At 52.9% G+C, this 13,593-nt stretch overlaps 4 protein-coding genes across 4 annotated transcripts; 3 read left to right on the top strand and 1 right to left on the bottom strand.

The window, feature by feature from the left end:
- Positions 1-1,049: 1,049 nt before the first annotated feature.
- A1O5_06138 (uncharacterized protein) lies at positions 1,050-1,964 on the top strand (the record flags this gene model as incomplete). The annotated part of the gene is made up of 1 exon (XM_007746733.1): positions 1,050-1,964. The coding sequence occupies one exon, from the start codon at positions 1,050-1,052 to the stop codon at positions 1,962-1,964; it is 915 nt and encodes a 304-aa protein (XP_007744923.1).
- A 2,910-nt stretch (positions 1,965-4,874) lies between these two features.
- A1O5_06137 (uncharacterized protein) lies at positions 4,875-6,440 on the top strand (the record flags this gene model as incomplete). The annotated part of the gene is made up of 1 exon (XM_007746732.1): positions 4,875-6,440. One exon carries the CDS (start codon positions 4,875-4,877, stop codon positions 6,438-6,440), a length of 1,566 nt encoding a protein of 521 aa, XP_007744922.1.
- A 1,330-nt stretch (positions 6,441-7,770) lies between these two features.
- Positions 7,771-9,496, bottom strand: A1O5_06136 (uncharacterized protein; the record flags this gene model as incomplete). Its single annotated transcript, XM_007746731.1, has 2 exons — positions 7,771-9,282; positions 9,356-9,496. 2 exons carry the CDS (start codon positions 9,494-9,496, stop codon positions 7,771-7,773), a joined length of 1,653 nt encoding a protein of 550 aa, XP_007744921.1.
- A 2,181-nt stretch (positions 9,497-11,677) lies between these two features.
- A1O5_06135 (uncharacterized protein) lies at positions 11,678-13,258 on the top strand (the record flags this gene model as incomplete). The annotated part of the gene is made up of 1 exon (XM_007746730.1): positions 11,678-13,258. The coding sequence occupies one exon, from the start codon at positions 11,678-11,680 to the stop codon at positions 13,256-13,258; it is 1,581 nt and encodes a 526-aa protein (XP_007744920.1).
- Between the last annotated feature and the right edge of the window lie 335 nt (positions 13,259-13,593).

The following is a 13,593-nucleotide window of genomic DNA, read 5'->3' as shown; positions in this document are numbered from 1 at the left end:
GTCCTCACAGACCAACTGGTGAGCTCAACAACGTATGTGGCTCGTCGTGACCAAAGAGTCTGCTTTCCTCCCTTTTTACGCCAAAAACTTGCTGACAGCGTCGCCGCTGTGCCTGCTGTCGTTGGGAATGTGTTTCTGTTTTCTGTGGCCAGTCCGCAGCTCCACACCACAAGATATCAATGTTTCGAAGACTGGGGTTGCACCCTCGGTCGCCCAGTCTTTCTCAATCTCTGGCGTCGTCTATCGCCTCAACTCTCTCGCAATCGGTTTGTTGAAGCTGAACGCTCTAGGACATATTGGGTGGCTCGACAGGATCTCCCCGCGGATGAGATTGAAGGTAGTCTTCCGCGGGACAATACTGGACAGTTGGCTCGCCTGGTCCGCACCATTCCATGATGGTAATGGACACCTCCGAGTCACGACGCTGTGACGGCTTTGTCGTTGTGAGTAGAGAGGTAACGTAGGTACTTGGGTCAGCGATTCAACATTCCCAGACAGGTGGTGTCTTCTTTTCAGTCCCAAACGGCCTTGTCTGAGAGAGGAAATAGGAAGCACTGCATGCACGTACATGTACCGAGTAAACTCAATAGACGTAGGAGAAGAAAAGGGCTGTCGAGATGGATGCATTATGGAATGTCATATCGGACGAGCTGTGTTCTGCCGTACGGGTAGCTTCTACGGCGGACTATAAGACAACCAAGTGCAAACTATAAATTTTTTGAAATTCGGAGATGGCACATCGTGGTGCATTGACTGATATTTCTACATTTCCAGTCCAAGCCCAGTTGGGAGCGCTACGGCCAGAGGTTGCGGTCGAAGATGGGTCTAGCAGAGCCGAGAAAGTATGTGTCTTCCCCTTCTAACCAATATACCGAAGACGAGCTATCTCGGGTGACAAAATCAGAAGAGATCTGCTCTCAGTGTTTCCGCCTGTTCTAGTCTCTGGGTCAAATCTAACTGGCATCGACAGGAGGCAAAAACTCTCCCATGACCCCCGGAACCTCGCGTGGTCGTCTCAGACCTCTGCCACCTCCTACGGCCACCGCCTTATGACCCAGCAAGGGTGGTCGCAAGGACAAGCACTCGGTAACCGCACCACGACCTCCCGTTTTGGTGCTCCCAGCGATGCAGAACGCCTCGCCGCCGCAAATGTGGGTGTCATCTTCAAAGACGACAATTTAGGGCTGGGCGCCAAGAGGAAAAGCGGGAAGGAGGCTGTTGAGGAACAGAGGACCGGTTTGGACGCATTTCAAGGTCTGTTAGGGCGGCTGAATGGTAAGAGTGATGAGGTGCTGAAGCAGGAGGAGAAGAAGGTTGAAGACAGGAAATTGGCAATGTATGCTCACGGAAGATGGGGTGGGATGATTTTCGTGAAAGGCGGGGTCTTGGTTGGGACTATTGGCAAGAAGGAAGAAGAGAAGACAATACAGGAAGGGAAGGCGAAAGATAAAGCAGGCAACAAGCTTTTGCCAGAGGGTAACACGCACCCTCCTGAGTCACCATCGCAAGGGCGAGAAAAGGGCATAATCAAAGAGCACGAAGAGCGGCGGAGAATGAAAGAGGAGAAGAGACGGCGGAAAGAAGGGAGGCGGAAACGCAGGGAAGAAAAGGCGCTGAAAAAGGCAGCGAACAGAACGAAAGACGACCCCCAAGTCCTCTCGGCGCACAAGTCGCCTTTGGCTCAACCACCTGATGAGCCTGTGTCCTCTGCTGCATCCGACGACGAGGTTGTGAAAGCATTCAAGCAACGAAACAGCGAAGAGAGACGATGGCAAAAGTCTTCCAACGACAATGCCCACGTTGGAGACAGCAGCCCGTCGGTGTCGACTTTGATATCGGCTTCGACCAGGCAGAGCGTGACGGTTATGAAGACTGGGCGACATTTGCTTAGAGGGCGCAACATCCAGGCCAAGAAGATGGTGTTGGCAGATATGAAAGGGCTCGACGAGATTTTCATGAGATGAACATCTGGAAATACTACGCTGGACGTTTTAAGCAATGGTATGCATCGACTTCGTGTGGTAGAACTCGAGTCAGTCTGTGGGTTAGAACAATATTTTACAGCCTCTTGTCCCATCTCACTTGACTTTGTCGATTTACCACCATGACCATTGTCTCTTTTCCGATTACTTTTCAAGGAGAATTAGTACTACTGCGTCGCCGTCCTCGACTGCATCAAAGTCTACCCTGATCCCCGCGGATTTCTGATGTCGCATCTGACACCCTGAGCTACATAGAAACATCCAATTCCCCTAGGCTGACGATCGACCTTATCAAGGAACCACTATTGAGATAGCAGGAGGACGGTGGTGACAGGTCGAATGTCGATCAAGTCATCTTCAACCCTGGTGATGTGACGACATGGTGCTGGAATATTCGCACCATCTCCGAGGTTGGTGTGATGTAGGTACCTCGTACTAGCCAGCTAGTTGGACACTTTCCCTTCTTTTTCTTCTTTGCCCCTCAAGCCCCTCCTGTTTTGTGTGTGCCCGACTTTCGTGCCGATGTTGATTCTATGTACTCGTACCAGGGCACATGTCAATTCTCCCACACGCAACCTCAGCCAGTTGTGACAACTACGAGTACCGAGTACATATGTGCTGTATTCGAATATCATCCCCCCGACTGTCTCATCCTGCTTTATTGATCCAATCGTGAACCATGCGAGGGACAATGACACCTAAAGGATGATTAAAATTTGGCAATCCACTTGCTGCAAGCGACTGTGGGTTGTTCAGGAGTCATCATCATCTTGACGAGGGTGGAGCGGGTAGATTTCGGGCTTTTGTGGACGAATCGTGTTCGATGTGCCTACGTACGGAGCCCGTATTTCTGCCCTGGTCCTTGCCAGGATAAGGAACGAGATAAACCCATGGTTACGAGTACCTACAAGTACATACCTACCTGTGTCGGAGTCCGTTGCTGTTGAAATATTTCGATGTGCTCTGTGGTGTGTTGATCGACGGACACACCAAACTACTTCTTGCAATGAAGCGAGGTACATAGCTGAGGGGGGAACAGCGAGCAACGGTCCGCGTAACGGCCATTCAACCTAATTGCTCTGACACACGAGTACTCCAGAACACCTGGAATTGAGTATGGATAGTCGAAGCACTGTGATTGGGACGCGTCAGTGCTTTTGCAGTCCCCCTTGGGGCCTGGTCTACCTAAAGTAGCCACGGCAGCCACCAAAGCGCCCACAACAAAAGCCCAGTACCCCGTACCAATTCGGGTAGAAACACCAACGCCTGCCTATCGGGGACAACCTGAAACACCGACAGGGCCCGCGACTACGGGCAGAGCCGCCCATGGTTGGAGGGGACATTTTCAACTTGGTCTTTGGCTTATTGCATGAGAGGCCTTGAGACTTGCTTACGAGTGCCATACTGGGGGAATGGTTACTGGCACCGCTGGTATTCGGTACGAGTTCTTGTAACAGGTACTTACAATTTACAACCGTGACAGGATTGTGTGGATCATGGTGCGAGCACTCGTACATCCGAGTGGATGAGACAGCAAGCCAGGCCTCAACACTCTGTTCTAGTAGTACCTTGTGCGTACGAGGTACCTAGCCCAAAGTCTTGTTTTTCAGCGCGCGTCGCTAAACCCTGGCGTGGCGTCCTCGCCCACCAAATTCTAGCCAGCCATCGTTATGCCATCATTCCTCCCTTTGACGCAAAAATTTTGCTGGGTCGGTCAGGAGAGCCCGAGCGTGCCGAAGAGAGTCCAGCTCTTGGCTACTGTCTCATCATCAGCCGACATTGAGCAGGCACCTTCGGCGGACCGGGGTCTTGATTGGTGTCGAGGAACTGCACTCCTGAGAAGTCGATCTGCAGCCCTATTGACTAACTTACTCAGTACTCGTACAGCCTTTAAAGTTTCTTTTTTTTTTCCCTCCTTGTGCAAAGAGACAAGAATAGAGAGACTCTTGGGACGGGCCAAATTATTCAGGGGGACAGACTGATGATTGTGACTGGTGTTTTCGGCATGGCAGAATCACCACCGAGAATATTGCAAAACGTGCTGACCGATAAGGTCTCTACCCAGTACATACACATGCATCTAAGCATGTGGTCGAGACGGCGATCAATCAAACAGATGGTCTCCTCCAGCTCTCTCATGCAGCCAAGTTCCAGACCATCCGGTACCTGCAGAAGCCTCGAAGCCTCGAAGCCTCCCCTGACGTGGGGCCCACATAATATTTGGATCCAACCTACCACAAAGGGCTAGACCAGTGCAGTTTTACTCACCGTGCGCGTGAACGGACACCGCAACAAAGGAATCCCAGGGATTGACCAGATAAAAAAAACACATGGAGCGAAAATTACAGTGACATGGGTGAAGCTTCTGTCAAGTTGATTGTCTTTCTACCCTGTGCATGGACGCAGGGGGAGCAAATGACTGGATGGGTCGATCTTCGTTGATATCTTGTCTCCTTTACCGCGCTTGCTGGCCCTAGGCCCGAACTACTCCCCGTACTCCGTCGAGTATGGTACTGAATGTTCTAAGGCCCCCTCATCTTTCACATCTGGAAAGAGTCTTACAATCATTGAAAAGTCTCAAGCTGCTTTTGGAATCTGTGGCGCTACCCACTCTCGACTTCGCTAAACTAACGGGAGCTTTTTCCCTTTCCCCTGATATTCGATCCGATCAGACTGGGTACCCGCAGGCGCTTCGGAACAACGGGTTCCACCAGCATCTTTCCCTATCAATCTCCTTGCTGCTTCTTCTGGGAGGAAATGGGGGGGTTAGCATCGAGGGCCCCCACGCCCATGCACCTTCTCGCCCTTCTACATATACACAGCTCAAGGTCAGGACGCTTCATTTGTCCCGTCTGCGCGCGCACGTGAGTGACGTGTCCGACGTTGGCCACCATGTTCTCGATGCTGACGAGTGTTGTTCGCAAAAGACCGTCGAGCATTCTTCTTGTTCTGTTCTTGCCGTTAATCACTCTCTTTTATTTTCGCTATCTTGTCGCGCAGCAACACAAAACTGAACGCCTCGTGACGGATTTACATTCCTATGTCGCCGAATACCCTCTAGATGTTGCCCTCCCAGACTTCGCCTCGGTGGCCAACCAAGTGGCTGCTCTTTCCCAGCTAGCTGGACTTTACATGCGAGAACAGACTCTCGATCGCAGTCGACTCAAAGAATCCTTAGCTCACCTTTTTCCCTGGTGGAATGAAGACAAACTCGCCTACGTGCCGTGGAAACACCAGAAACGGCAGAAACCTTGGTTGAAAGAAAAGGAGGTGCCGAAGACGGGAATAGTCGTGTGTGTCGGCGATGGAAACGTTGAAGACGCCCTCTTTTTGATCACAAACCTCAAAAAGGTCCTCAAGAACGAGCTCCCTATAGAGATCGCTTATGCTGGCGATTCGGACCTGTCGCCTCACACCCGAACATTTCTCCGTGCGACCAGCAAAGACATTCACTTCCTCGACCTCTCAAAAATCTTTGACAATTCCCTCATTGGACTCAAAGGCTGGGCCACCAAACCTTTCGCCCTGATAGCCAGTCGATTTCCCCGGACAATCCTTGTGGATGCCGATGCGGTTTTCTTCTCAGCTCCCGAGCGGGCATGGGATGACTACGAGGGCCTGCGCGACACAGGGACGCTGTTCTTCCACGACCGGGCCGTGACCATGGACAACAGCGAGAACCGCAGAAGATTTGTCGCCGAACAACTCGGCAAAGCCGGGCGGGCACCATCCGCCCACCTCAACAGCAGCTCGCTTTTCTACAAGGGTTACATCGGAGAGGAGGCAGACTCGGCGGTCGTCTATTTCGACAAGTCTCGGCCCGAGCTGTACGTCACAGCACTGTTTGCCGCCTGGATGAACGTCCAGGACGTCCGCGACGCCATTACCTGGGACACATTCTGGGGCGACAAGGAATCGTACTGGCTCGCCGCCGAGCTGACGGGGATTCCCTATGCCTTTGAGCCGTGGCAGGCGGCGCGGTTCTCGGAGGCGCTGAGCAAGCAGGAGCAGGAGGTGTTCAAGACGCCGCGGATCTGCTCGCCGCACATGGTCCACTCGGACGCGGCCGACGACGAGCCCTTCTGGACCAACATGGGCATTTGGCAGAACAAGGAGGACAAGAGCCTGGGCTTCGCCAACTGGACGCACTGGTACCTGGGCGCTCCCATCAAGCAGACCATCCAGACCACAATCGCATCGAACCTGACCCTCGAGCCCGTCGCCGACGACAGCAACGTGACGCTCTCCGTCCCCAAAAACGCCACCGAGGTTCTGGCGACCCAGGCCGCCTGGTACTGGCGCGACTGGACCGAAGACGCCCGCGGCTGTCCGCAGCACGACGAGAGCCGCTGGAGGCCCCTCAGCCGCGAGTTTTTGGATCGCCTGCGCTGCATCATCGCCGAGGCGGAGAATATTAGATATGCCTGGACGAGAAAGAAGATAGAAATGAATAATTGAAGAATAGAAAAATTTTGGTTTGGCTTTGCTTTGTTATGTCCAGTTCGGTTCAGTTCAATTCAGGGCCGGTCTTGTGTGTGTGATTTGTTTTTTTTTAGCCTCACAAATGGGTATACTGGGAAATGGGTATACTGGGACGGGATATGGGACGTTATGGTCAATGGTCAATGGTCAATGGTCAATGGCACGAAGCCTTCGGCTCCTGTGTGCTATACAAAGTATTTATTACGTCTTTCTGGCATCCTCTTGCTCTTCCATCTTCCTTTCTTTTCCGCTTTCCCTTCCACTTGCAGTATTAAACCGATCCCCCCTGCTCGGTACACCCTGGGTACTCTTCCTGTAATGAGCATGCGATATGTACGTAATGATCTCCCCCTGCTCTCCAACGAATCCCAAAGTGGTCCTGTTGAGAGATTCACAACAGGGAGGCAGGCCAGCCTCGTGGAAGTCCGCGTAAGTATGTACAAATCCAACTATGCGCGCGCGCGCGCGCGTGTGTGCTTGTGGGAGGGAGTGAGTGCGTCCATTAAGCCTGACTGTCGTTTTCTATGTCTCTCTCTCTCTCTCTCTATATATATATCCCCCGTGTATCTGATAACCCTAATGTCGGGGTCAACAGTTACATATGCTCGATGTATATATATGGCCAGACGGCGCGTGCTTAGGTCTCTGATCTGATCTGACCCCGACCCTGACCCTGACTGATGTCCTTCCTTCCAAAGGTCGATTCGTTTCGGCCTTTGCCCCTTTTCCGCGCGTCAGTTCCCCATCGAAAATCCGGGTTTCTCGGTAAAACTGGCTTGTCTGCATAGATGATTCTGTGTCGTCAGTCGCTTCAAGTCACATTTGCGTTTCATTGCATTGCATTGCATTGTTGCCACCCTGAATCAATGTCCTCATGGGGTCGACGGGGTTGTGTCGCCTTCAGACTGCCATTGGTGGTTAGGATGTTTTTCCGGTTTGGAAGGGGGGGTTCCTTTTTCGGGGCGAAACGATATCAACCAAAACGGTGGAAGGTTGCCCAAAAACAAAAACAAAAATCATTTCCCGATTATTATCTGTTGCCAGATCCTCCTCCCGTCCCTCCTGTGGTACGTATGGTGGGTTTTTAAATGGCATGATCCAATCCACCGGGTATGACCAGCGCCCTGTCGCTATAGTCGAGTAGATCTGCAAGGGGAAAAAAATGTCGTTGTCGTTCTTCGTACAGTTCCGATGAGGAGTATGCCGTCTGCCATTTCCCCTTTATTTTCTTTTTTTTTTCTCTTTCTCTCTTCTAGCTTTGAGCCAAAAATTCCACTGCGGCCACCAACGCGGGCCGTTTCATCCCTCATATGACGGCTCCGTCCTTCCACTCCCACTTTCCATTATCATAGGAGAGCTCTTCCTTGGACAGGCCCTTGTAGGGAGCAGCGATGATTTCTGAGTAGTACGAGGCGACTTCCATCGTACAGTCCAGGACGTCTTTGCCCACGGCGGTGTACCGCAGGTCCCATTCGGTCTTGTTCCGACTGGACATGTTGGAGAGCCGGACCCCATCCAGATGGGCGACATGGGGCAGCTGGCCGACAAACTTGGACAGGCTCGCCAGCTGCATGATCTGGACGGTCGAGTCGGCCACGGACAGCGTGAGCGTGAGGACGTCGTGCTTGGGCCTCCGGTCCCATTTGGCGATGCTGTTGGCGATGACGATCTTGCCCTCACCGCATGGGTCGTTGATGGCTTCGGGCGTCATGGCCGCGGTGCCGAAGTCGATCGGGCCCGACATGAAGCTGAGGTAGAAGTTCTCGCCGTGCGCCGTCATGATCATCAGCTCCGGCCGGTACATGGCCAGGTCGTCGGTGCACCCGATGTTGATGTGCGATCTCGGGAATCCGACCCACGCATTCAGGTCGGAATGGGTTTCCAGCTGCAGCGGCACCATATTTGTCCCTCCGGTCATGCGCCCGTTTGCGTTCAGACCAGACCCTTTCAACTCGTCCGGGACTTTCTGCTCGTACACAAAATGGCACCAGCCGTTCAGGGTGTGGCATTTGAGTACCCGTAGCGGGTTGAAATCGTAGATGAAATGGATGTAGTGACTGGGCCACTTGTAGCGTCCCGGCGCGATGGGTTCGTGCTCGTTGATAAAGAAGGGCGCCCAGTTCTTCTCCGCGTGCGCCCTCTCCGTCTGGCCCGTGATGGTCAAAACGGTCGTGTCGTTGGAAAAGGGTCGGAAAATGTACATGGCGCGGTCGCCCGTTTTCAGGTCAAATTGCATGTTGAAGGTGACAATGGGCTCGGCATCTTCGACTCCCTCCTCAAGAATCACTCGGGGGTCTTCAGGCCCAAAGTAGCGGTCGCCCTGCTTGAAAGGGGCAGGGATGTTGAAGACGGTGGGGAATTTGATCTCTTCGCTCTGCCACTGGATGGTGTAGTTCTTCAGCTCGTTCCAGTTTTCGTCGTGGAGCTGGCCCGCCAGGAAACTGATGACGGGCTTGTGTCGGAGGCCGTTATCGTAGAAGATGACTCTCGTGACGGTCAGGAAGACCTTGAATTTCTCAATCCACACGCTGGACCCGGACAACCTGGCCCAGGTTTTGGCCACCATTTGGCGGAATGTCAATCCCTTCTCCTGATTAGAATAGTCGATCATCGGATGGCCCGCCAACGATCGTGCAATGTGCTCCAGGTCATCTTCGAGATACAAGCTCTTGTGCACCCGGAGCTCCCCCTCGTGTCTTAAATCTTCGCAAGTGCGGCTTGAGAGGTCTCCGGTGTTGACGAAGCCGGTTATCGGTATTGGCTGAAAGCCTTCTTCGTCGAGATAGGTCTGCTGCCGGAACGCATGAGGCAACCGGGTCTGAGGGAAGAACACTTGTCAGCGCGAGACAGAGAGACCCTGCGGGCCACCTTGTATTGGATGCTAGCCATACCTGGAGGGGTTTTACATCTAGGGCTCCCAGGAAGAACCGCAAACACAGGATCCCACACAAGACTGCAATGATCCTGACTTTGCGACTGGTCCACGGGATGTTCCCAGGGATTGCATACTGCTGCAGGATTTCGAACTTCATCTTGACTGAAGAGGACATGTCTGGCATTGCTGAGAACATAGGATCGACCAAGCTCGTGACTCCCACGTCATATTTGCAACATTGACAAGCACATCGAAGCACCAGAAGAGAATTCTTGTGTCCAACGTGAGGGACTCAGGACATGGTGGGATAAACCAAAAAAGTACTCCGTTAGTCAATGCTACTTGGAAACCCTTTCCCCTGAGGGTGAAAGCCCGCCCGCAAAGGGTTTAGAAGCAGATCTGGGAGCGGGTCTGTTGAGATACGGGCCAGACGATAAGAGACCGAGACTCGTGAGTCGGTTCGACCGACAGAGGGCAGTACCTAGCCGTTGCCTCCACGGAGCCCCAGCCATTATTGGCCTTTGAGTGTCAAGAGTCCCGATCGAATGCTGAACGGAGTCCTCCAGAATCTTTTTGGGATAGGGGGCTCGGTAACGGTCAGGCTAGACTGGTGCAATTTCGGATTGAGGCAGCGGGTCCCCTGTATTTGCTGTACTGTGTTATGTATGTGGCTGTTTTCATGTATGTGCCGGCACGGACAAGTATTTTTCAGGGGCTTAAGGGCCAAGGCTGTCACTGTCAGGGCTACTTCTGAACAAGGCTCCACCCACTCCACCAGCAACGCCAGGTACCATTTTGCAGCCACTAAATTATGGCGACATGGCTGACGCCACCAAAGTATCGGGTCAGAACAGGTCTAAGTCGGCCAAGGTAGCCGCAAGGGTCAGAAGTCTTTTGGCGCGTGAAAAGACCAATACAAGACTGAGGAGAACACCTCCAGAAGCGAATGCTGTACTGTTCCAGCCGCGAGAAAGAATGCGATTCCCGAACTGTGTACGGATGTCATTGCTAAGATGTGTCGCGAGTATAATAGTCTTCATGACATCACCATTGAACTGTCACATGCGCTTGTAAACAATCCTTGATAGTCGGTGCCGGTAGATGGCGATTCCTCCCGAAGAGCCCAGAGCTGGTGAGCTTGCCCTTGCGATCGACATGATAGTACAGAGCCACCAGACCATTTATCTTTTCTTACGTGTATCAGGCCCAACTACTGGACTAGGTAGGAAATTGAAGAACATACTCGTGGAAGAGAGCGCTCCGCTCTAAGTAAGCAGAATACCTAGGCACTGAGGTGATGAGCAGTAGTGGGAACAATAACCATGTCACCACCAGAGCATTCAAGAACATGTAGCCCAGGTCCGACCGAGTTCACTAATACTCTTGGTCAGTATGCCACCACTTTCAAAATGTCAAGTACGGTCCCCAGAAGCGATATTTGCCATCCTGCATCAACGAGAATGCCCCTCTCGGAGCTGCCGGAGGTTAAAACGCCCGCCCGCCTGTTCTACAAGTGCAGAAAAAGCCCATAAGTAGGTAGAATGGCTTGCGCATTGGGCTGCCCAGGTCTCCAAAGATCGCCACGACGCGTATGCCACGACCGTGTATGAACATTCGCAGGCGATTGGCAGTGGTGAGGGACTCTCGCCCCATCTAGACAAGCACACGCAAGGGGTGATGATGGACGTTACTGGCCCTTGTGTTTTCTCTTCCCTCCCCCCATCGCAAGGTCTTCTCATTCGCCAATTGGCCCTTGTTTACTTTGTACTTGTGGGCCGCCGCCCGGGTACCTGACGATCGTGTCACAGACACTCGGCGTCAGCAGTGACGGAGAACTGCCCAGAAGATACGAGCAGGGCTCCTCTACGCGGTACCCAGTAATCCTTTGATCTCCGCACGGTCATCGATATCAGGGATTGGAACAGGAGGGGAGTTGTTCTGAATTGGGGTTTGAAGTCGGCATAGCACTCCACCGATGCCCCCTATCATCCTACATACATACTACGATTACACAGGTAGACCGTCTTCACCCAAGGGGAAAATCCAAGCCAAATGATAAAAGCAGCCAAACTTTCAGGGGTACGTCCGTACCTGGCGCCCTGCTCCCCACGCTATGCTGGTTTTACTCTCGCTGACGACTCCAGAAGTTTGGTCTCTAAACGTTCCTTTCTGACTTCATGACTGAAGGCGGCGGCAAGGCCTTTGCGAATTCCCGCTCGATGAATAACGGAAGATTAAACTTTGCAGTCCTCGGAAATGGCGGTAAGAACAGGCCTGCCGAATAAATAATCGGGCTGATTGGTACTGATCACTGTACCATATAGCTCAACCGTTTATTATGGCTGCCCACAGGGTCCTGCTATGGTTGACCCCGAGTTTTGCCTCGAGAACCAAATCCACAAAAACATCGCCAACAACCTCGCCCGACAAGATTTCCGCTCTCGACGGCCTTCGAGGCATTGCGTGTCTTATTGTTTTGCACGAGCATTGGACGTGCGCGGTCGATGATCCCTGGCAGCCATACGCTATCAATGAACTCGCCGCTGGTTTCATGTGGAAGCCTTTTGTTATCCTCTTGTGGGGTGGAGAGGCGATGGTGAACCTGTTCTTCGTGATTTCAGGCTACGTCCTCTCGTATAAACCGCTTGGGATGCTGTACTCGTCCAATCCTCAAATGATGTATGAATGCATCGCGTCCTCGATTTTCCGCAGGGCCTTCCGCCTCCTCCTTCCGACGATGGCGGCCGTGGTGATCATTGCAACGTTGACGCAGATGCGAGCTTTCGAACCGGCAAGGTACGTATGCAGCGACCTCAATACGGCGCAGATCGAGGCATTTGACGCAAGGAACAACGTGACTCAAATGATCGAGGACGGCCTTTTGCTGGAGAGCCCACAGCCTCGTCTAATGCGCGAAGAGCCCCCGCCGTTGGCCGAGACGTTTTCTGCGCAGGCCTCGGACGTTCTTACTGAATTCTACATGCTGGCTAGAGGTTCAGTGCCTGGAGAAGCAAGCCAGCATGACTACTTTGTCTACGATGCGCATGTCTGGACAATTCCAGTTGAATTGAAGTCGAGCATGGCCATCTTCATCCTCATAATGGGAACATCGATGCTCGCCTGTGGATGGCGGCTTTTCGTCCTCGCAATTATCGCACTGTATTGTGCCTCGCAAGAATATCGCAGCATTTGTCTCTTTATAGGAGGAATGATAATCGCCGAGATCGATCTGGTCCGGATGCATCTTGGGCATGTAGCACAGTCACAGGAACGCGGCCCGATACTTGGGAATCAGTCGCCGCCGCCGCCGCCGTCGCCGTCGCCATCACCCTACAAGAGTTTACAGTGGTTCCAACAACCGGACGTGGCGTCAGCTGCTTGGGGTCTCTGCTTTGTCGTCGGCTTGTACATCCTCTCCATCCCCCTTGTCGAGCCGGTCACAGCTCCATCGTATGTATTCCTGGCCCGCCTCCTCCCGGCATACATCGTCGACAAGAACAGGCTGATCCGGCTGCTCGGCGCCGTCATAACGACATGGTCGTGCGTCAACGCCGACATCGTCTCGCCCATCTTCAACAACGACGTCGCCCAATACCTGGGCCAGATCTCCTTTGCTCTCTACCTCACGCACGGCATGATGATCCGGTCGCTGGGGTACGTGGTCATCGGGCGGCTGCGGTCTCTGACGGGGGCGTATGTCCGCGAGGACACGTCGTTGGCCCAGTTCGTCTTCATCTGGCTGTTTGGCTACGTCATGATGCTGCCCTTCTTCTTGTGCGTCGCCGACCTGTTCTGGAGATCGATCGACGTGCCCTCGGTGAAACTGGCGCGGCAAATCGAACGGCGTCTGAGACGGCAGGGCCAACAGCAGCAACAGCAGCACCAGCCGGACTGGTGGCCGCGGAACAAAGTCCCTTGACAGATCGATCCCCAAAGATTTGGGTTCTTATTGTTGTGGTTGTGTCGCTGATATGGATATTGATATTGATGAAATGTGAAAAATCTTAGAATGGCAGTCAGTCAGTATGTGCCTGTCTATGTGCGTGTCCGTCAGCCAGTCCGTCGCCTGAAGCCCGGGCCACAAATTTAATTTTCTGAATCTTTCTACTAGAAACAGGCGTCCTCTTCCCTAGAACCACCTAGAACTAATCGTACAACTGCGTACTGGTTGCATTGACCTTGCAAACGAGGAGGCAAGTGTGGAAGTAAGCAAGCATTAAGCCTCACGTATCGTCACGTTTACATCTACATCCG

Source organism: Cladophialophora psammophila (assembly GCF_000585535.1).
Source record: "Cladophialophora psammophila CBS 110553 chromosome Unknown aczJe-supercont1.8, whole genome shotgun sequence".
Classification (NCBI taxonomy): domain Eukaryota; kingdom Fungi; phylum Ascomycota; class Eurotiomycetes; order Chaetothyriales; family Herpotrichiellaceae; genus Cladophialophora; species Cladophialophora psammophila.
This window is presented reverse-complemented; position numbering and strand designations above follow the sequence as displayed.